The following is a 22820-nucleotide window of genomic DNA, read 5'->3' on the forward strand; positions in this document are numbered from 1 at the left end:
TTTGTAATTATATAATAAAAAAATTTTAATATACACATTTTATTAACAATTTTATCTTTTTTAATATATATATATATATATATATATATATGTATGTATATATATTATTCTTTTTAAATTTTATAATCTAATTAATCTATTTTTTTAATAAAATATTGTTTATATTAACATTACAAATGATTATTTTATCAGTAATTTTTATGTATATATTTTCTATAAATTTACTTATATTTTTATTATTAACAACAATAATAATTAATTTTAAATTTTCTATTATTATAAAATAAAAGCAAATCTATGCTTGTATACAAATGCCTTTGCACTTATAAAATTGGAATGCTGTTTAAATTATGTACAATTATACCATCTACATCTACTATTTATTTCAAATATTCATCATATACTATATCTTCTTTTATACCATGTCATTCATGCAAACTGTTAGCCAACTTTATCAGTAACCAATCAAATATTTATTTTAATAAGTAAACTAATAATCTTTTTAATTATTTAAGTTCACAGCTATTTTTTTAAACAGTGTTATTTTTATGAAGTTTTAATTTAATTTATATAAATTTCATTATTTTATATCAATTTTAATTTTTTTTTATGTGAAGATTTTATGAGACGTATACTCTTAATAATATTTTATTTAATTGTTGACAAAAATATTTTAAAAAATAAAATCTTGCAATATGGTATCCTAGTTAATGCTATGCCTTCTAAATTAAATGTCATCAATGAGCATTAAATAATAGTTCGAGTATCACTCCAAATCAATAATACTCTTAACGGAACAATGAATAACAACAAAACAACATATTTTATAAAATCAAATCCTCATCAATTAAAAAAAATCATGATTTTACATTTTTAAATTAAAATCATGTAAAATTTAATTAAAAATTGAGTAAAATATATTTTTAGTGTGTGAATTTTGACACGTAAATTAAAATTTATCCTAATATTGTATTTTTGTTCAAAACTTTAAAAATAAATAAATATGTTCTTTTAATTTAATTATGTTAAACTTTTTAATATAAAAAAATATTTTTTAAATATAAAAATACAGTATTAACAACTCGAATAATAATAAAAATTTAAATAATGCTAACAACTTCAGTATTACCTGAAATTTAATACTTTACAAAATTTTAAAAAAAAATCAAAAAAACTATATTTATTAGTTTTAAATTTTAGATCTCAAAATATATTAAAAATTTAGAATGAAGAATCTCAATTTGATGTGAAAGTCAAAATTCATACAAAGATATTTAACCAAAAAAATTTCAATTGGAAGAAGTGAAAAGAAAAGTCAACCGTTTTGGCTGCTGAGCACAACTGTAGAAAGATAGAACAAGAAACAAAATGGTAAAAAAAAAGTGAAAAACTAAGTATAAATATAAATATTAAAGAGGGCTTCCATTGATAATCTTGTCCTTCTCTTCGCTATTCCATCAAAACCAAAGGGTTGGTCTCATTCGACCCCACCATCGCTGTTCCATACTCTCTGCCTTCAAATCACAAAGGTACTCTCTTTTTCTATCTCTATTAACATTTCTCTCTGTCTCTACATGCATGACAAAACAAATCAAAAAATACCCCCATTAACCTTAATTGGTTCTGGCATAAGTTTTTTTAAGAAATTTTGAATCCAATAAACATATTGAGTGTTTTCTTGTTTTTTGATTCATAACTTGATCTTTGTATAATCTAATGATTATTGGGCATCCGAATGAATTTGGGCTGATAAATTCTCTAATCCTTTGCTTGGAATTTCTGGAGAGATCTTGTGTGAAAGTAAGATTTTGATGTACCCTTTCTTTGATTCTTCTCATCAATTGGTTACCTCCAAATTATTTTTCTTTTCTCAGTGTTAAAAAGTTGAATAAATTGTATTGAATATATGTCACGATCCATGCAAAGGGGTGGACTTAGCATTAACTTGACTGAGGTAGACTTGGATTAAGATGCAGTTTTGTCTTTTCCCCCCTTTTTGCCCTTTTATATTCCTCTCTTAATTTCCTTCTTCAATTCAGTATTTGATCCGATTCGTGCTTAGAATCAGAGTGTTTTTGGGTTAGTAATTGTCAAATTAATTTTGTAATTTGTTTCTAGCTAGAATTGGTTTTGGAGGGAAGTGATTCATGTTTACATTAGTATAAGAAAAAGTATGAAAGAAACTGTAATCAAATTGATTTTAGAACACTGGGTTTGAGTCGGACTGAATTTGATCTCCTTAAGTTCTTATTTTGAGTTTGTGTGGATTGGAAAGACATAGTTCAGAGGGAGACTTTGTTAGAGGTAACTGGTAAAATTCCTCAGTGAAAATTATTCTTCAATTAGACTGATAGAAAAGAGTGGATTCTATAATTAAGTTAGCTAGATTTGTTTCAACTCAATCAATTCTAGACCAGAATCAAATTATTTAATGTGATGTCAAACATGTAAACATTTACTTAAAAGCTGGTGGCAAGGTTGGTATTTCAATGTGATTTTGGATGATTCAACATGCAACAACATAAATTCTAATGAGTTGAAATGTTTTGAAGGCTAAAAGAAAATGAGCAAGGGACCAAGCTGGTCTGACCAATGGGGGAATGGAGGGTTTGGCAGTGACCACTATGAGGATGAGAAAGTGAAGAAGAGCAGTGGAAGCAGCAAGAAGATGGCTGCTGGTATGGACAAGGCCAAAGCTGCAGCAATTGTGGGTGCTGACAAGGCTAAAACTGCTGCTGTAGTGGGCGCCCAGAAGGTGAAGAGTGGAACTTCTGCTGGAATCAAATGGGTCAAGAATCAGTACCAGAAAAGGACTTCCAAGTGAAGTTTCACTCAGACAGTTTCAGTTCATAGCTTTGGTAAATAATACATGATGATCTAGTAAAGTGTTTTGCTTGTTTGTGTGCAATTTCCATTGCAACAATCCAGATTAACTTCTTATTTGTATTTTTCATTTGTTTGTAGAAAATTGTTGGGTGTTGATCATGTTATTAGTTTACCTGAAATCTTTCTGTGACTGCTCATTCAGCAGATTTTACAGTTTTACACCATTTGTTCCTACTGCAGGGTGATGTTTTACAGTATTATACTGTGAGTTTTATATTCTGTAGTTATTTTCGGAACACATTTCAATTATGATATGATAACGTTATTTATACTGAAAGAAACAACTAGAAACTAGAATATACACAAATGGAGCTGCATAGGTTGGTTTTTATTTCTCACCTGAACCAACTCAATGACAGTGAATTTGAATATCAGATCTGTTATAATTTAATCCAATTCAGATAATATAAATCATTAAAGTCATTTTACTGTTTCAATAGAAATATATTATTTGATTTTAATATTTGAAGTATCACAAACACGATGAGTTTATGTCGTACACTAACAGAGTAGAAAAGTTTTCAAAACGGTTTCATTTTGTGTAGTAATAATTTATGTACTCTTTTTAGTTTGAAGTTTTTGTTTAAAGAGAAAACTCATCTTAATTAACCTCTATTATTATCACTTTAATTTAAAATTCAAACTGATTTTAATTCGATCGGAAGAAATTTAAATTGGGTTGGTTTCTGGCTCCTACTGTTTTCTCAAGACGAAAGAAATAAACCTTAAAATACACAACGAATATAGTGAAAATGTATTCAATGTAAGTTAGTCACTTTAAAAACAGTATTAGAAAAATAAGAGTCGGTTTAAATAATAAGGTTTGGGAGAAAATCATGTTAATATCTGCTTATAAAAATATTAGTGGTTGGTACGGTGACTCTACAAATAGAATTGTGCTTGCACGCTTTGGAAAATAATATTTGAATTGCAGGTCAATCTCAAGATATCTTTAATGGTTTCTCCATCAGAAAATATTTATAATTTATTTTTAAAAAATTATGGTTTTACTTTCCTAAAAAAGGTTTACCCTAGGTTCGTATATACTCCAATATGCTCCTAAAAAGCCTATAATTTATTTGTTTTTTTATCCAAAACTTATAATTAATCACAATTATTTTTAACTAGGAAAAAAATTTCTCTTTCTCTCTCTACACACACATATAAAGGTTTATTAAAAAGTCATGGAAATTAAACAGAATACAAAGTTATATACACAATTTATATTCTTTTTATGTAGTTATAAATCATTTTTTTTCAAAATCATAAAAATCGTGTAACTTGTCAAGTAAGACGTATAATTTTATAATGTGTCATAAATGTCAATGATAAAGGAAGATTTTTTTCAAAAGCCACGTTATACCATGTCGTTAATACTTCTCTAACCTAAATGTGACTTGCAAGGCATGAAACTTAAGTTGACAAAAAATTGAGTAACTTGCACAAGAACGTCATAGTAAGAAAGCCTGATGTTAAGGTTGTAAGAAAATAAATGACCTACTACTACGCTTGCTCTCAAGTCAGTTTCTCTTCCATTTTTTGTCAAATTTGATCATAGATGATATTTAGGCCCTTAAGATATTAAAATATAGTTGTATTATGCGAATCAGAAATACATTGGTGTGAACACATAACAAGCATACTCTTAAACATTAGCAACTAAGTGATACAAACACGACAATTTTCAAATAACTTCCAGTGATATAAAAGTATACTTTACAATAAAAGCATCAAACAAAATAATTTACAATTAAGCATTTTCTTCACATTGGTCATTTTAGGATTTTCTATTCAGATATAGTTGCTTGTCATGGTTCAGAACACAAGTCCAAATGTGTTCTCTCCACTGTAAGTCATATATAGGAATCCATCTTCGTCCTTGTTTTCCTCGTATATTGCAGACATCATTGCCGCTGCATGAACAGACAATGACAACTCACTTCACAAAATTAACCTTAAGAACAACCATTATGTTATGTAAACAAATATTCTACGTACAAACCCATAAAATTCATACACACACATACACACACAAACACACATTACCAGTTGGTGGTAAGATGTTCTTCACAAAAATGAAGATCGCCTTCTCGGGGCTCAGCTTAATTCTCTTCCTCACCACATACACAAACTGCCCAACAGTCAAATCAGCAGGAACAAGATACCTACAGTCATCCAAAAGAACAATAATATACAGTAAATAAAGAGGAAACAAAAGAGATGAATTATGTAACCAGTTGAACATTTAGATGATTGTCAATGTTTTCTCAATTCTTAAGCTTTCACTTGCTTAACACCTAAGCATTAGCTAGAACCCAACTCACACCTAAGCTTTGGCTAGAACCCAAATTCTCTGTATAACCAAACTAACCAGTTGAACATTTAGATGATTGTCAATGTTCTCTAAATTCTTAAACTTTCACTTGCTTGACACCTAAGCATTAGCTAGAACCCAACTCACACATAAGCTGTGGCTAGAACCAAAGTTCTAGGTATGACCAAACTAACCAGTTATTACATTACATCCTCCAATACAGAAATTTGTGAGATTTTCATATAAACTAAATCCCAAAAGCATCTATTTTTTTTTTTTATATTCTTTACTATTTTCCCATTTAATTCCATATAATGAAGACAACAACAAACGGATTCTGATTCTTCTTATCATGTTGGAAGCAAAGTCTAGTTAGGTTTGCTGAACATTCTCAATCGATGCGACAGACATTAAGGGGGAAGACTCAAATACCCCAAACAAAATAAAGGCCGGTATAGCTCAAGTTCAAGTAAAAGTAAGAAACTTAAAGTGTGTACGGTGTATGCTTACCAAAATTTACGGTAATAACACGTAACAAATATAATTGGAGTAAACAAATAGTGCCAATATTTACGGTTGCAGTTTCCAAAGAATAGAAAAAACTAACTTTTTCTTATCAATTTCAGGAACATCACTCTTCTCTGCCCTTTCAACGATTACCTACATCGAAACATCATCATCCAAGTTAATCAGCAATAAAAGGATGATAAGGACGTATACAGACAAAAGAAATAAGGTCTAACTGGAATTCTGTCAGGATACTTCTCTCTTATGCGAGCTGCTTCAGCCTGTCTCCTCTCTGGCATGAAAGGTTAGGACATATTAGAGAAATACAAACTTGAACACTCACTAATGATGTTTAGTTTCCAGAGAATCATTTTTCTTTAACATGATGTAAAAATCAGATCGCCAATGAAATTGAAGAGTAAATGAACCAGAGAAGCCTTTAGCAACAACAAACCCATCTAATAGCAAGTAGGGTATCATATAAAAACCAAAATCAAAACAATCTTCTCAACAAACAAAAAGAAAGTGCATACTCAGGTGTTATAACACAGATCATTTTCATACTAAGCAAAATAATATAAAATAAAACGGAAAATACTAATCTACTAAAAAGTTCCATTTTTTGTAGGGAGGACACACAAAATGGGACTAGGAAATAAATGCCTTCGAGAATCCCAAACCTCAACTTTAATTCCCAATTAAAACTGCACGATAACATTTGATGAAAATTAAAGAAAACGAGAAAAACGAACCGAGAGGGTGTTCCATCTTGAACGAGCTCTTAGCCATGGCAATGATTCTGTAGCAAAAGACACAGATTAGAAAATCCCAAAATAAATACAAAATTAGGGTTTGCAAGGAAGGCAGCGATCCGTTGATGAACTATAAAACAAAAATGAAAAAGGGGAAAGAGAGATAGTTTGCAATGAAAAATGATATTACTTACCAGAGATGAGAGAAGAGTGAAGAATAGTGGAGAAGAGAGAAAATTTGTGAGATCAGAGAAGACAAACAGAGGAATATTGGAAAACTTGTTATATCCATTTACGTTTCGATATCTTGACACGTTTCGTAATTATCTCAGAATATTTTTTTTAATCCTTAAATTTTAAAGAATGTGGTGTATTTCAATTTGCTGATTTTTTTTTTTAATTATTACATGATCAAAACTTTTATATCTTTTAATTATTTTGTTTAATAAAAGTAATATAGTTATGACTTTGTCATTTTTATATGTATTCATTTATTAATGATTGTAAATGACCTTTTTTTAAATATAGATAATCAATTAAATTTAAAAAAATATATTAAATAAATAATAATTTAAATGAATAAAATGATAAAATATTTATTTTATTTTAAATATAGTTCAACTTAAATTAATAATCATTTAAAAATTAAAAATAAATAAAAGTATAAATATTTTAGTTTAAATTAATCGTTGCATAAAAAAATTGTACACAATAAATAAATAATTGATATATATATATATATATATATATATATATATATATATATATATATATATATATATATATATATATATATATATATATTAGAAGAATTAGAAGACCATGGTCACCGAGATTATAGTCATAATAATTATTAATTGTGTAAGTTCCGAAAAAATAGGAGTTTTAAAAATATAATAGTTTCCAGACTTTGGATTTTTGTTTACAGATTAATGTTTCTGAGTTTACATTTTTGTTAGAACATAATTGTATGTTATTTTTTTATTTTTATATTTTTTTTTCTTAGGGGCAAATGGGCAAAAGGGTCTTTTACCTTTATTTAATTAGTATAAAAATTAATTGAGAGTATAGAAAGGAAAAGTATGCCAATTGAATAATTTGGATATTTAATAAAATAATATTACATAAATCTTTTATAAGATTTAGTTGTTGTTATTTTAAAAATTAGTTAAATGAGAATAAGAAATATAATCTTGGTGGGTTTAAAGATTAAAAGAAATATTATTATTAGATAAAATCATTATTAGATATTGTAGATTTTAAAAAGATTTGGTGGTTAATGATATTTTAAAAACTAGTTAAGATAGAATAAAAAAGGAAATCTTAGTGGTTTTAGATATAAACTAAGAGATTTTATTAATATTAAAAGGATAGAGATAGAATATAAGAGGATAAAAAGGACAAAAGTAAAAAGGGGTTGACATTTTGTTACTCTAAAAGGAAAAAACGAAAATTAGAAAGATAAGGAAAAGTTTACAGGAGAAAATAGAGCCGAAAACGGGGCATCAAAAGTGGGAGGACCATGAAGCTTTCTTGGTGATCTTGGAAACAAAAATTGTATGAAACCAGGTAAGGGGAGTGACCTGAATTACGTTGTGTGTGTAGGCACTAGTGCAAAAACGCTGTTTAACGTCGGTTAATTTGGGCTTTTAACGTCACTTTAACATCCGACGTCCCTTAACGGGTGACGTCTAAGGGACGTCGGAATTCCTCAGAACCGACCTCCATATAAACGTTTAAAGATATCCACCAACGTCTCTATAGACGTCTGCTTAAACTCACACCGACGTCTAATTACTCTGTATAGACGTCCACCTATGATTAAACCGACGTCAACATGAATATATAAAGAGGTTTAAAATGACACTAACCAACGTCTATGTTGTTATAGACGTCGGACATGGCTTTAACTGACGTCTAACAACAATTTTGTGTTTTAGTGCAGTTTTGATCCAGGCTTTCGATAGCATTGTGTAACATTCTCCTCTCGCTAGTTTCCTCACAAAAAAAGCTTGCGTCTTTTGAATCTTCTAGTCCTTTCAACCCAAAACCGAATCTGGGTCCATGACTACTTCCCATTAGTAGACGTCGGTCCCCTGAAACACCGACGTCAATGGACTGTCTTATCACATACCTCAGGCAATTGGACGTCAGTTTGTGGCAGGTCTGACGTCTATGATGTCATAGACGTTGCCTGACATTGAAACTGACGTCTAGTTTTCCAATTTATTTACAATAATGCCACCGTGCAGTAGTAGACGTTGGATTTTCACGAAACGGACATCTAAGGGGTGACGTTAAATAGAGTTTTTGCACTAGTGAGGGTTTGGCATTGTATGATATTCTTTATGTTGCAATCTGTATTGTTGTTGGTGTGCATGGTAAATTTGGAGTGATGATGATGATGGGTGATGTGAAAGTGGGAGAGAGAAGAAGAGTTAAGTGTGATGCGAGAAGATGATGAGTTGGTAGGGATGACTCTTTCAGTCGTGTGATGCGGGAAAGGGATTCTATTTGGCCGTGTGATGTGCGGGAAGATGATGGTTTGGTAGTGACGACTCTTTCAGCTGTGTGATGCGGGAAAGAGATTTTCTTCGGTCGTGTGATGCGGGAAGAGGATGATGTGGTAATGATGACTCTTTTGGCCGTGTGATGCGGGAAAGAGATTCTCTTCAGCCGTGTGATGCGGGAAGATGATGGGTTTGGTAGTGATAACTCTTTTGGTTGTATGATGCGGAAAAGAGGTGCTCTTGGGCTGTGTGATACGAGAAAAGGGTGTCATGTGAATTGGTTATGGTGGTTAGGTGGTGTGGTAGTGTAGAGGAAATAGACTGAAGTGGTGATGTTATGGTTGTGATGTTATTGTTGAGATGTTAATGTTGTGATGATATATGTTTATCATTTGGTTATTATTGTGGTTAATAGTATTGTATATTGTATGATTGTGCTTTCCACCTAAGATAATTGTACTTCTACGGAAGTAGATGGTTTGCGATAAGACCGGATATGAGGAAATGAAGACAGTTAGGATGTTATGTTCGAGGATTTATTATTTTTTTTGTTTTCCGATTTGGTATATTTATGTAAAAGTGATATTATGAGATTTTCAAACAAACATTTTCGCATTTTTAATCTAATAAAGATTATTATCTTTCAAAAATATTTTATGAAAGAATTTTGACATCTCATAAATTTGGAGTTTTACAAACTGTGATACGTTTTTTATATTAATTACAAAGTCTCACATATATTAATAATGTATGAAAGCAAGTACGTAAAATGATAATAATTATGTGAACAAATTAAAAAAAATAAATCAAATAACAAAAATTAAATTAAAATATGAAAATTTTTTGAATACTTAATAAAATATAATAAGTATTCAAAATTTTAAGAAATAACTAAAAAACTTAAGTTAGAATATTTTCTAAATTAAATGATTTTGTTAGAATTTTTATATTTTATTTCTAATTTAAAAATTTAAGTTAAAGTATATTGTTATTGTAACCACCGGTTTTCAAAAATTTGATTGCTACGGTAAAAAATTTGTAATTTTATTTTTTTTATAAAGATCTAAACATTTTTGGTTAACAAAAACAAGATATATATAAAATATTTTCTACAAATTTATAAAACATTAAATTCATGAAAGTTTGAATATTATCAAATTAGTGTTTGTAAATAAGAAAACTCTAAAACAATATAAAAAACATTTAAAATTGAAATATATAAATTACTTTCAACAAAATGAATTTAAAATTGAAATATATATATATATATATATATATATATATATATATATATATTATGTTGTATAATATTAATTATGAAATGACTTTATTATTGGTATTACGTTGCAAATTAAGTTGTTAACAAAGTGTAATTTAAGTGATAGTTTTTATATATGTTTAACGACTACAATTATTAATGATAAGTTTGAATAAATATATGCATTTTTACACAAAAGAAAATTATAGAAAAGTTAATATTAATTTATCTATAAGTAAAAACTATTAAACAAATTATCATATGAGTATGTTTTATTATATATTAGTTTATGTACAATTTTTTTTTAATTATATTTTTTTTATTTTTCTATTTTATTTTGTGAAAAAAGTTATTTATACAATATGTTTAGAGGAAAATTGTTCGTAATCACTTTAAAAAAGAAAATTAAGAAAAAAATAACTATAAAAAGGTCTAAATATAAATTATTTAAAACTAAGTCCAATTCAAATAAAAGTGAATGAAAATTTATTTAAATACTCATTTAACTTTTATAGTTTATTAAATTTTACTTTCTTCTATTTACTGTTTGTCTTTATATACAATTTTTAATCTATCGGTTTATTCCCATTTAAATTATTAAGAACAAAAAAGAGACAAAATAGTGAGTCTAAAATTAAAACAAATGAAATTATAGTATTGAAAATAAAAGTATATTTTGTTCAACTTAAGTAAATCATTAGTTAAATCTTCAAAATATATTTCTTATAAAATAATTGATATTTCCTTTATCAAGTTTTTAATAATATTTTGTGTAACATCTTATTTTAATAGTATATAATTAATTAATTAAGATATTTCATGATAATATTAAAAATAGATAATTTAGAATATAAGAAATATCAATAGAGTCCTCCAAGAGATGGAATTATAAAAGTATGACATTTATATAACCATATTAAACCAACAAAATCACCACTCATGCTTCCAAAGCATCTCAGAACTTTAATTGTCTTTAATTGTTGGTTCCTCATCCTTCAGAGGTGCTTCTATGTCTGCATCTTCATCTGTTTTTATTGATAAGATGACTATTACATAAAAGAAGACTAATACAACAACTACAAAACACGTAACAAGATAAGCTAGTTGAAAAAGATATATATAGAGAACCCAACATACTAAACCCATTTAATTTTTACATTAAATACAAGGGTAACAAGTTTACACACTCCTTTAAATTCTTCTAAACTCAATTAATCTAGATAAGTGTACTTGAGTCAAACTAGTGAAGTCATTCATTTGTAGTGATGATACACTGCTCTACCGAATTATCACACATAATGTTAATCCTTGTCACGATCATAAGAACCTTTGAGTTGTCCTTTATTTCAAAAACTTCTATTAGTCTCACCACCTAACCATCATTCTTTACATTAGTATGAATGATTGGTAGAGTTTAGGACAACCTCACAAAATGGAACAATCCTCACCTCAAAGCACACCCTAGTGAAACACACATTCAATGAGATTTTTTCCTTGGAAATGCCCTAAATTCCTCCATTAATACCTTCGTTCCACTTTACAAACCAAAAACATCATTAAGATAACAAATAACTTCAAAGACTCATGAAAAACAACCCATCAAAGATGCATAACAGAATGGCGCTTAATGACAATCAAAGGCATTTAGCGGCAGAACGTGACGCTCAGTGGCAAAAAGTTAGTGAGCTTACTAACTTTGGTTTCGCCTAGTGGAGAATAGGCTCGCCTAACGACAAAACTTGATGTCCAACAATATATAGCAAAAATGCTTCCAGAATTCAAATTTTTGAATTAGCGCCTGGCGATAGTAATATCGCCTAACATCGTGACAAATACCAAAAACTACATGAGAAAACTATAGCTTGATCAATTAACTCTAATTGATACATCTACTTCTTTCTTTAGTTGAAATTCGATATAAAACAATCTTTACTTGGTATCAATTAGGCAAATTACTCAATTTAGAATCTTCATATTCCATTTATTTGTCAACCCACAACTCATCATATTCACAAAAACATACAACAACGTTCATTTAACACAGATCACCAATTAAACAATAAATAGCATGCAATGTAAATATCATCATAGAGGCACAATAACAACTAGTTTCCTTTACCTCTTAAACAACTCTAATATCCTTAAAAACACCACAACTCCTTTAGCTCCACATGATGCTCTATCTACACATAGAAACATCACAAAGTTATACCATTATGATCGCTAACTAACAAAGACTCATATTGATGACTTACATACAACTTAATAAGAATTACATGCAAGGACAAAACGAATTAGATCGAGAGAAAAGGGACAAAAAACTAATTTACATGAACGAAAAAACTAATCAGTCCAATTGAAGAGTTTGTTGTGAGGATAATCCTTATGGTCTCGAATCTTCAATTAGATGAATGAGAAGCAAGAAAGAGAATAGAGAAGTCAAATAACTGTAAAAAAAAAAAAGTGGTTTCTAGAGAGATTATGTGTTTTAAAAGAATGAATCTTGTTTATAACAAAACTATTTATATTAAATTCTTTTAATATTAAAATAATTGAATGTCACTATTTTTAAACCATTATTAATTCTAAAATATCATTTTCTAGGTTTTTACATTTTGTTTATTCAATAATATATTTATTTTAAGGAGATAAATCAAATAAATAAAGTAATATAGTTGATAAAATAAAATAATAGATATGATACACAATGAAAATTTTAGGAGAAAATAATAAATTAAAATTAATTAACTTTTTAAATAATTTTATGTTAAGTATCCACTTTTACATTTCACTATGTTGATATTTCAAAATTTATTTATCATTCATTACCATATAAAAATTTGTTAAATAAAAAAAATGAGTTAATTGATTTTTATTTTTGACTATTTTTATCAACATTTTTCTTTCAAATTTATATATACATATGGATCATTTATGAGTTATACATTAATTTTTTTACACTAAACAATGAACACTTGCCACGAGGTAACACCGTTTATTTTATGACTTTTAAGGTGTGTTCACTTGGAGTAATCAGGGGGGAGTGATTGAATGGATTTAAGGATATTTGAAGGTAATTTTTTTTTATTTGAGTGAATTTGGAGGTAAACAAGAGTGAATTTTGAAGTAAATTTTTTTAATCTGTCATATAATCTAAATCCTACACCAATTCTCACAAACTTTACTTCAAAATCCATTATCGTTTACCTCCAAATTCACTCAAATAAACAACAACAAAAATTATCCTCAAATCCCCTCAAATCCACTAATCACTCTCCCTCAATCACTCCAAGTGAAAACACCCTTAATAAAATTCCACTGTCAAAAATTAACGACATTTTTCATTCTATTATTAGTATAAGAGTATATGATTAGCCTTTTAATGATTTTGTTTATATTGATTATATAGGTAATGCAATACGATACCATATAAATTTTAAGAATTTCACACACACAAAAAATTACCTTAATGTTAAATACTTAAATTACAAGTATCTTAATGCAATACCATATAAGTCTTACTATTAATATGTATAAATAATTAAAATAATTTTGTGTTATTAATTTCCATTTGTCACGTATATAATTTTTTCAAACACCAAAGTTGGTATTTATAAAAATTAATAACGAGGATTGCATTTTGTGTGTACAATTTATTTTTTTTTTGCCTCTTTTACTTTTATCCTTAAATTACTCGTAGTTAGTGGTTGCAGTGAAAAGCAAAAACTATTTTTAATGTATAGTTATAATGATTAATAAAAGTTAAAATATTTTATAATTATTTTTATGCATATTGTATTATAATTTTATTTTGATAAAAATTACGAGTACTCCTATTATATAATTACAACCAGCACAGCAACCATACGGGTCCTAGACGAAGAATGAATGGGGCCCGATATAACAATTGGGTCTGATTGGCCAATTAGGCCTGAGAGAGTTACTCTCTACACCACCCTACATTACTTCTTGCACCACCATATTTTTAAAAAATTTCAAAATTATCTTTAATATTTTAAAAGATCCTACACTCCACTTCTTTCTTTCACGGATGTCGATATCCATTGAAAGAAATATCTTTAACGAATGTTGACATCCATTGAAAAATATTTCAAACCTTAAACGAAAATTGACATCTACTAGAATTTTCAAAAAATTCTGAAAGGTTTTTCAAGCCTTCTTCGGACGTCGATATCCATAGTAATAAAATAAACAAATTCAATTTCAATGTCGACATCCTTTGTAACAACTTCACGCTTTCCTTATACTCTCTTTTCATATAACCGTTGGTTATTAGCATGAATAATACAATAATATAACTTGGAGAAATTTATGTCCTCTTTATATTCTCTTTTCATATAATCGTTGGTTATTAGCATGAATAATATAATAATATAACTTGGAGAAATTGCTGATGTCGACATCCGTTAAAGTTTTCGAAAAAAATTTCAACGAATGTCGACATCATTGAGGAAGGATATTTTTGGTATGTGATGGTGCGAAGAGCAATACGGGGTGATGCAGGAAGTAACTCACGTCTACTAAATCCTAGTAATAATAACAAAAATATATTTTAATTTTTTAAAACTAATAAAAATTTTAGAAAATAAATTACAAAATTTCAAACTTAAAGTTTTAATATATTTTTTAAATAGAAGTCGAACTACCCTCTTAACGATAAGTTAAAGAATTAAATAGGATAAGTCACGAAAAATTTAAGAAGGAGGGACTTCTTTAGGGGAGCTACTCAATAAATTATTTGTTATAGAAGGATAAAGAGAAATTTAAGATGGAGGAGTTACTTTTAACACTACCAAAAGTAAGAATAATTTTTAAGTTCTAGAATTCTAGTTGAATTATTTCCAAACATGGAGAGAATGATAAAGAATCTTCAAGTAGTATTAATTTAAGGACAAATTCTCTTTAAGAAAAAGAAAATGATATAGGATAATCCCCTGAACATATATGAGAAGAACTTGAGAAAAAACATTTGTAATTCAAAGGATTTATGATAAGGTCAAAGATCAAAACACGCCTCCTTGCATCTTATAATGTTTCATGAAAGAGGAAATTTAAAGAACATGAAAATTATGAATATAATTGAAGAATAATTTAGGAAATTAAATAATTTGTAATTTTATTTTAATTTTACAAAATGTTAAATTTGTTGTGTGAGCCAGTTTGTGTTCGTTGGACGAGCAAGCCTTCCTAGGAGAAAGTTTACATCTATAATTTTCGTTCTCTGTTATTTTTATGTGTTTTGGGCTTTGCGCTTTATTTTAGAGTTTCTAGGTTTTCTTATAGAGGTATCAACAGTTGATGTAAACACTTTTGAGTTATATTACATGCATTTGCATTCTTTGAGAGAGGATTATCTTGTTTCTTGGATTAGAATTGATTTTTATCAAATATTAATATCTTTATGGCGAATCTTCACTTGATTTATCAATTTTCTAGATTGTGGTGTCCCTATCCCTGTTTTATTCTGTGTTTCTCTCTTATTTATTTTTGTTATGCTTCTTGAGGATTCAAATTCAGAGGTGTTTTCTAAATAGGATCGTATCATATGGTATCTGAAGCAAAATTCTAGTATGAATACTTTTTTTTCATCTTACTTTTTTGTCATATTAAATAAACAAAAAAAAATCTTGGATGTTTGTGTTCTATGTTTTGGTTTGTTATTCTTAAATTTTTATAAGAAGTAAAACCTCTAATATTTTATACAATTCGGTTAAGTTTTTAAATTTTCTTGTTATTTATGTTATTTGTTTAAATTGTGCATTTCTATATTTGATTCATGGAAATGATTTGTTTTTTTTTTATTAATTGTAGTCCCAATTAACTTTTTACCTTATCTTTCATGAGTTTTGGTGTTTGAAGGGAAATCTCCAAAGTTTTCTTTGTTTGCGTGTTGAAATGCAAAATTTGGAAAAAAGATAATGGATCCAAATCAAAAGGAAACAAATATATATTGAAAGAAAAAAAAAGAGAAAGTAAGGATCCAAGAGTAAAAGAAAATGTAGAGTTCAACACAATTATTATGTTGCACTATTGTTTATGATTGTTAATCTATTAAAATATTCAGTCTTTTTTAGGTCTCTAAATCTCATTTAACTGGTAGTCTGATTATTTTCTATTTTTATTGTTTTATGTATTTTAAAATTTCTTGGAGTTTTGTCGAGTTTTGTATTTTCTTTAACCTTTTGAGTCAAGATTTAGATATCGCAACATTTTTCATATTGATTTTTCACTCTTTGCTTAAGCTATTGGAGTTGTTTACCAAGTGCTAAAGTGAATTTGAGTGAAAAAAGACAAGAGAGTACTTAAAAAAAGTCTACAAGTGTGATGCACGCATATACTTTTGAGTGAAACAATTAGAAGAGTGATGAGGTTTTAAATATATTATGTTATTTTATCTTCCTAACCTTGCATGATATAACAATATTGAGCAATACAACATGTTTCACTAGGGGTCATCTTTTGGGAAATGGTTTAACATGTGGTTTATCCTATCCTACTCAACATCGAGATCATTTGATTAGAGGAAATTAAAGTATTAAGAGAGTTGCACAAAGTTATACATATAGTGCTTGTGTGGTCTTAGAGGAGGAAGCCAGTGAAATTGTCTGATGGAAGATGCCTTGAGGAGATGACGATATAAGCAGTGTGAAGACGAACTAGACCTCCTTGAAGCTTCTCCAACGAAAAAATACGTTGCGGAATGTTGATACCCAAAAGAGGAAATGATCTTGAAACCCTAATCGGACCAAAAGTGAGATCGAACTCACGAAAACCCTAAATGAAGGGGAAAACTTAAAAGGAACTGATTAATCGATGGAAACGAAAAATTAATCGGTGGAAAGTGAAGGATAAACAGTGGAAAGAGCTTTTAATCAGCTACGATCAAAGAAAATGGTGAGAAGAGGTAGGAACCCTAACATAATGTGCAGATCTGGTGAGAAACGCAAGATCAAAGAGTGTTTAGGGTTTTGTGGAGAGGCAAAATGAAGATTCTTTGAAGAGAATGAGGCTTATCGTGAAGAAATCTTGAAAGGAAGTGAGTTGCTTCTGGTGTGTTCGAGAGAAAAGTGGAAATGTGTTAATGAGGTTCTGATGCGTGAGAAGGAGAAATGAAGACATGGTGAAGTGGTGCACGAGACCAAAGAGGACACGTGGCTAAGGAACGCCACTGGTCAGAAGCGGAATGGAGGGAACGATGATGTTGTGTGATGAGAGAGAAACACCGTTGAGTTTTGGAAAATGGAAGTGAGAGAGGTGCTTGGAAGGTGGCTAGAGGGGTCTTTGGACTCTCTAGCCTATGAATTTCAAGAGAGAATAGTTTCTGATGTAGAAAACTCAATTCTCATTAATCTCAAAAGTGAAAATACAAGAGAGGAGTTGGGTATTTATAGTAACCCATGCTCCTTAAAAGCTAAGCAACGTGTACAATAAAATGTAAAAATACGAAAAAGAGGACTACGTCAGGCATGATTCCATCATTGTGTCACACATAGTACACCTAAATGAAAAAATAGGTGAGCTTAAAGGAAGGCACCATCATGACAAAAAATCTTTGCCAACTGATAAGACAAGTGGTCTAATATACACTAAATATGAAGGTTTTGATCATGAAACTCATTAATGTCCTAATTGAAATGCAACTTCCATGACCAACGAAGACCTCAAGAACTACATTTTATACTTGAAAGAGAACAAAGAAAGGACTTTGCAAAAGTTAGATATGTTAAGAATAAAACAAGAGCAAAAGTTAAAGGGAGAACAAGAAAAAGAAACACTTATAGAAAATGAAACAAAATAAATAAAAGAAAAAAAAGAGAGAGAAAGAAGAGAAAGAAAAGAGAGAGAAAAAAGAAAAGTTCTCTCTATCACTTTTGGAGTCAGTTCCCAACCGATTCACACTACCCATCTTCTTATGTTGGTATTTTAGATGGTGTTGATCCCAAGAGTTCCTAAAATCAGAATGTGGATGAGAAGAGTATCTTAGGGTTTCGTCCAAAGCCCTTTGGTCATTATTCATATCTTGTGGCCTTATGGAAAAATTCACGATACCATTAGACGGTTCTCACAAACGTCTTCTCCAATCTCTTTGACCAAAGGATCCTTTATTTTCCTATTATTCATGTCGTACTTTCCATCACCTTATGAAATTGGGGGTCTACTCTTTTCTTCCAGGATCTTGTCACTACTTGACCGAGAAATCGCATAACCATGACTTGAGTCCTCGGAAAACAAGTGTCAATCGCCCTTTTTACCATGACCTTCAGAAAATATTCAAATAAAAAAAATACAAACAAAAAAATTAACACAAGCAAAGTATCTATTCTCATGCCCATAAAGTCACAGACAAAGAAAAATGAACACAAAAACCTTGCGAAAAAGAAAATCCTATCAAAGGCTTGACTAAAATATTCCAATAACAATATATCTTTAAAAAATAAACCAAGGTTCACCCTCAACAATACATCAAATACGCAAAAGAGAGATCCCTCAAAATCATAAACCATTAAAAAACTCTCACCAAGAAAGAAAACAATAAAAGCTAAACAAAACACCAATGAACTTATATTCCAACGTGTTTGGGGGTAGAAGACCCTAACTCAAAAAGAAATTAGGAAGGAATAAAAAGATGAAATGAAAACTCACTTGACGGTCTACGAAACTCGATTGATCCCCAATGATTGAAGTCATGGTGGTGGAAGGAATCCCTCTATCTGACAATTGACCCACCCACCACGACGAGAACTTCAACCACCACTAGCAACAAGTGACGACAAAGAACGAAAGTAATGAGTGAGTGGGGCAAGAAGCACAAAAGAGAAAGGATGTGAAGCGCAATGAAATGTGAACAAAAAGAAGTGCGAAAGAGAGAAAGTGAATCGCGAAAGGAGATTTGAAGCATAATACAATACATTCTATACCAGTTATAGTGTCTAACTGATATAGAAAAAGTTCTTCACTATTACATTTCTACCATCACATTATTTCTATATTCGGCTTGTAAGGTGAGGTCTACAACCCATTTATATATTATAAATTGGCCTTATCTCTAGTCGATGTGAGACTTCCAACACACCCCCCTCACGCCGAGGTATATACATCTCGAGCGTGAGACAAAATATTAATGCGGGTGGAACAATCTGCTCAACAAATATCGCTAGGATAGGCTCTAACCATAGCTCTGATACCATGTTAGAAGTAGGTTTTAGGCCTAACTCAACCCCACAAAACCAGCTTGTAAGGTGAGGTTTGCACCCCACTTATATATTATAAATTGACCTTACCTATAGTCGATGTGGGACTTCCAACAAAAACTACTTTCTCTACATGTTCTGAGTGTAATTGATAAAAAAAAAGTTTATTATATTTATAATATTGTCATTCTCTATATTTAATGAATTTCAAGTCATATAAAAATCACTATAAAAAGTGTAATTTTATATTAGTGAATAAAAATAAAAATTCAAGACAGTAGCATCCGATAAACAATAGTAACATCAGTTTAATAAAAGTATCAACATTACACAATTTTAACCAAAATTAAAACTGAAATAAATAAAACAAATATTGAAAAAAATTGAAATATTTATTTTTAATATGAAAACCTAAATATTAATTAAATGAATAATCAAATGTATAATATTTTTCTTAAATAGGGATGATTGACAACTCAAAAACGTCTTGTGCATTGGGAATCTAATTACAAAAGGCAGTTTTTAGAATAGCTTAGAAGAGATATAAAAAAAATGTGGTAAATTTTGTGTGAGAGAAGTGTTTAGCAGGGTTGGCAATGTGAAAAGATGATAGGGGTAGGGTTTAATTCCATGAAAAGATACTTATTGCCTTGTCACACTACTGTACTTGGTGATGCCATATTTTAATTTGGTAAATTTTATTCCCCTCTCCCATTCAATTTAATGCTCCAGTGTAGTCATTCTCACATGTTTCTGTCTACCTACTAACATTATGTCTAATATATGGATCCAAAGTTTTAAGCCTATGCATGCTCCTGTCTATTGTCCTTCTTCCTGCTCTTCAGTTACCATAATTATCTCACTTTCCACTCTTCCTTTATTAATTCTTCTTAATACACTTTCATTTCTATATAAATTCTACATTTTCCTCTATTTTAAACAACTTCATAATCAAATTCACAAGCTTTACTTTTCCTTAGGATATTCATATTACTAAAATTAATCAATCATTGGCCAAATTTCATTCTATGATTCCTCATTCAGTCTTCTGCAACAACCTCTTCTGTTTTTACTATTCTCAAAAGGATTATGCCAATTATCAAATAAATAACATGTGCACTTCTTTGTCGTCTAACTACACAACTTCAGCCATTCTCAAAAGGATACGGTTTTAACTTTTTATTTTTCACTATTTAAAAGGTATATTTGATATATATGACTTTATTTTACGTAATTGTTTTGTACTAATATCGAAAAAACAAAGTAGAATATTTGATAAAAATTCAGTACAAAAAAAAAATAAGATTTGTATTTTATCAAATGCAACTCTAACAAAGAAGATATTAGAAACAAAAAAGTGTATGACAAATTCAACTTCTTAGTGTGTTAAAAACAAAAGATTAAAGTTATGTTTCAGAAACACCAGTCTTAAAGACGAAGACATATTTCTCAAATAGAACTTATTTAGTTTTGTACTTTGTACACTTTTCTCATTCTTACGCAATTTTTACCATAATGGTAGATTTTTGTAAACATGGTACGTAAAATCTTAGACAATATAAAAAAGTTTTGAAAAAAATAATATTATATATTATCTTGATGGATGGTAGAATTTGAATTCAAATTGTTGTATATTTTATAATGACATAGAGCATTTAATTATATATGGTTTTGGTGTGAATGAATAATATTTGATGTTAGGTAGAAATGATGTGGCAGAGAGAGTATGGTTAGGTGATGAATATTTCCCAATTTAAAAGTAGCAGGAGGTTGGGAAAGGAAAACTTAAAACCTAAAAGACGATGTATTGCTTAGCTAGTTTTGGCAGAGCTAGTTGCCATGTTCACTTCTTAATCATAATTTTCTCCTCATTTGTAGCAAAAAATTGGAGGCACCATAGAGAGAGATACATAGATAGAGAAGATGATGCTGGTGCTGTTTTTGCTGTTTGCTGCATCTGGTTCTTCTGTATCTGATGATGATGAATTGCATTGTTGTAGAGGAATCATTCATGACTGAACCTACGAAGTGCCTCACATGAGAGGCTTAGTATATGATGATGGCTATGAGTACCAGAAGCCTAAACCCACAAAAGAAAACCTTCTTTTTCACTGTTTGATTCATAAATGCTGATTCAACTGAACCAACATCCCTCTCCTTCCACACCACAATCCATAAATGCTCTCATTTAAAGCTTCAGATTTGTCTCCTCTCACCCTTTTCACGATTCCTGTACCTCCTTAAATTAATATTCCAACTTCCTCAGTGCCATGGTGGTTGAGAATTTAATGCAACTCCTTCAATGCCACCACCACTATACCCTTATTTTCTCTTCTCTTCTTTGCTTCAGCATTACCTTCTTTAAAACTTCATCATTCTTATTTCTATCTCTCTCTCTCTCTCTTTTCTCTTTGTTTTCTTCATATACAACAACACATCTATCTCAACATGTCCAACCCTATATGGTGATAACTTCTTCTCCATTCATAGATCACTGTCAGTTTCTTCCTGCTTCTCTTCTACTCATTTAAACCTTTACATCAATATGCTATCTTTAGTTATTGTTCTTCTTATAGTTCTTTTATATCAACCCTTTTGAAATTTTGTTATGCTGTGCTGTTTGTGGTTCGTTTTCTGCAGATGCTTGAAGAGAAGTTGCAGCAAAGAACTATGGTTGGTGGTGGCAATGAGGGGTAGAGGGGACCGGTTCAACGGGATATTGGTCCGGTTCAATAAGAAAGCAATGCTCAAAGAGTTTTAGGGTCCTGTTTTTTCATTGAGCCGTGCCAATATCACGAGCCACTGCTCTTCACACCCCTGAATGATGCTTCTTCTCTTTGCACTCTTCAATTACCTTTTTCATTCATAGATATCTATGCAATATGCAGGTTCTGTACTCTCATTCTTTAACCCTTTTTCTCTTGTTTTCTTTCTTATTCTTAACATAGTTTCTAAGAGTTTATTATTTCTGCATATTATGCTTCTTTTAATAGTAAAATACAAGTGTTTTTAAGGTTTATGACATATATATTGTTTATATATATATATATATATATATATATATATATATATATATATATATATATATATTGTTTTCTGCTTTGTTTACTTCATGATGATTAGCCTTATATAAAGAGTTTATACAAAGATATTCTTTTTGGATGAAACTTTTTTTGGAACGTTTACAATTTTTAGTTCTTATTTTCTAAACTTTAACATAAACTTGTCTTATATAAATATATTTTTACTCTTCACATTCGTTAATATTTTGTGTTGAAGGTTTTTTTTTTCTTTTTACATAATTTAAGATGTGTTTGATTTATATATGATGTAATTATTGTTATTTATTGCTTTGTAATTTTCTGTAATTTACAAGTTCTT

At 29.4% G+C, this 22820-nt stretch overlaps 2 protein-coding genes across 3 annotated transcripts; one reads left to right on the plus strand and one right to left on the minus strand.

Annotated features, from left to right (window-relative positions):
• Positions 1 to 1396: 1396 nt before the first annotated feature.
• LOC106755902 lies at positions 1397 to 3155 on the plus strand. Its single transcript, XM_014638128.2, has 2 exons — positions 1397 to 1529; positions 2553 to 3155. The coding sequence occupies exon 2, from the start codon at positions 2564 to 2566 to the stop codon at positions 2822 to 2824; it is 261 nt and encodes an 86-aa protein (XP_014493614.1). The 5' UTR covers positions 1397 to 1529; positions 2553 to 2563; the 3' UTR covers positions 2825 to 3155.
• A 1310-nt stretch (positions 3156 to 4465) lies between these two features.
• LOC106754116 (autophagy-related protein 8d) lies at positions 4466 to 6733 on the minus strand. 2 transcript variants are annotated; one of them, XM_014636081.2, is made up of 6 exons: positions 6654 to 6731; positions 6460 to 6506; positions 5944 to 5999; positions 5808 to 5860; positions 4933 to 5051; positions 4466 to 4799 (listed from the first exon to the last, which is right to left on the minus strand). In XM_014636081.2, the coding sequence occupies exons 2-6, from the start codon at positions 6494 to 6496 to the stop codon at positions 4702 to 4704; spliced, it is 363 nt and encodes a 120-aa protein (XP_014491567.1). In that variant the 5' UTR covers positions 6497 to 6506; positions 6654 to 6731; the 3' UTR covers positions 4466 to 4701. The 2 variants fall into 2 exon arrangements, with proteins under 2 accessions (XP_014491567.1, XP_022634301.1); XM_022778580.1 differs by having other exon boundaries at positions 4698 to 4840; positions 6654 to 6733.
• Between the last annotated feature and the right edge of the window lie 16087 nt (positions 6734 to 22820).

The sequence above is a fragment of the Vigna radiata genome, chromosome 2 (genome assembly GCF_000741045.1).
Source record: "Vigna radiata var. radiata cultivar VC1973A chromosome 2, Vradiata_ver6, whole genome shotgun sequence".
Lineage (NCBI taxonomy): Eukaryota > Viridiplantae > Streptophyta > Magnoliopsida > Fabales > Fabaceae > Vigna > Vigna radiata.

Bases quoted from the DNA above. Each gene is read 5' to 3' on its own strand.
- LOC106755902 (XM_014638128.2), top strand. From the start codon at position 2,564: ATGAGCAAGGGACCAAGCTGGTCTGACCAATGGGGGAATGGAGGGTTT.
- LOC106754116 (XM_014636081.2), bottom strand. From the start codon at position 6,496: ATGGCTAAGAGCTCGTTCAAGATGGAACACCCTCTCG. The intron at 5,052-5,807 runs GTTAGTTTTTTC...GGATGACTGTAG, and splicing joins CCTGAAATTGATAAGAAAAA to GTATCTTGTTCCTGCTGATT. The intron at 4,800-4,932 runs GTAATGTGTGTT...CTGTTCATGCAG, and splicing joins GAACATCTTACCACCAACTG to CGGCAATGATGTCTGCAATA.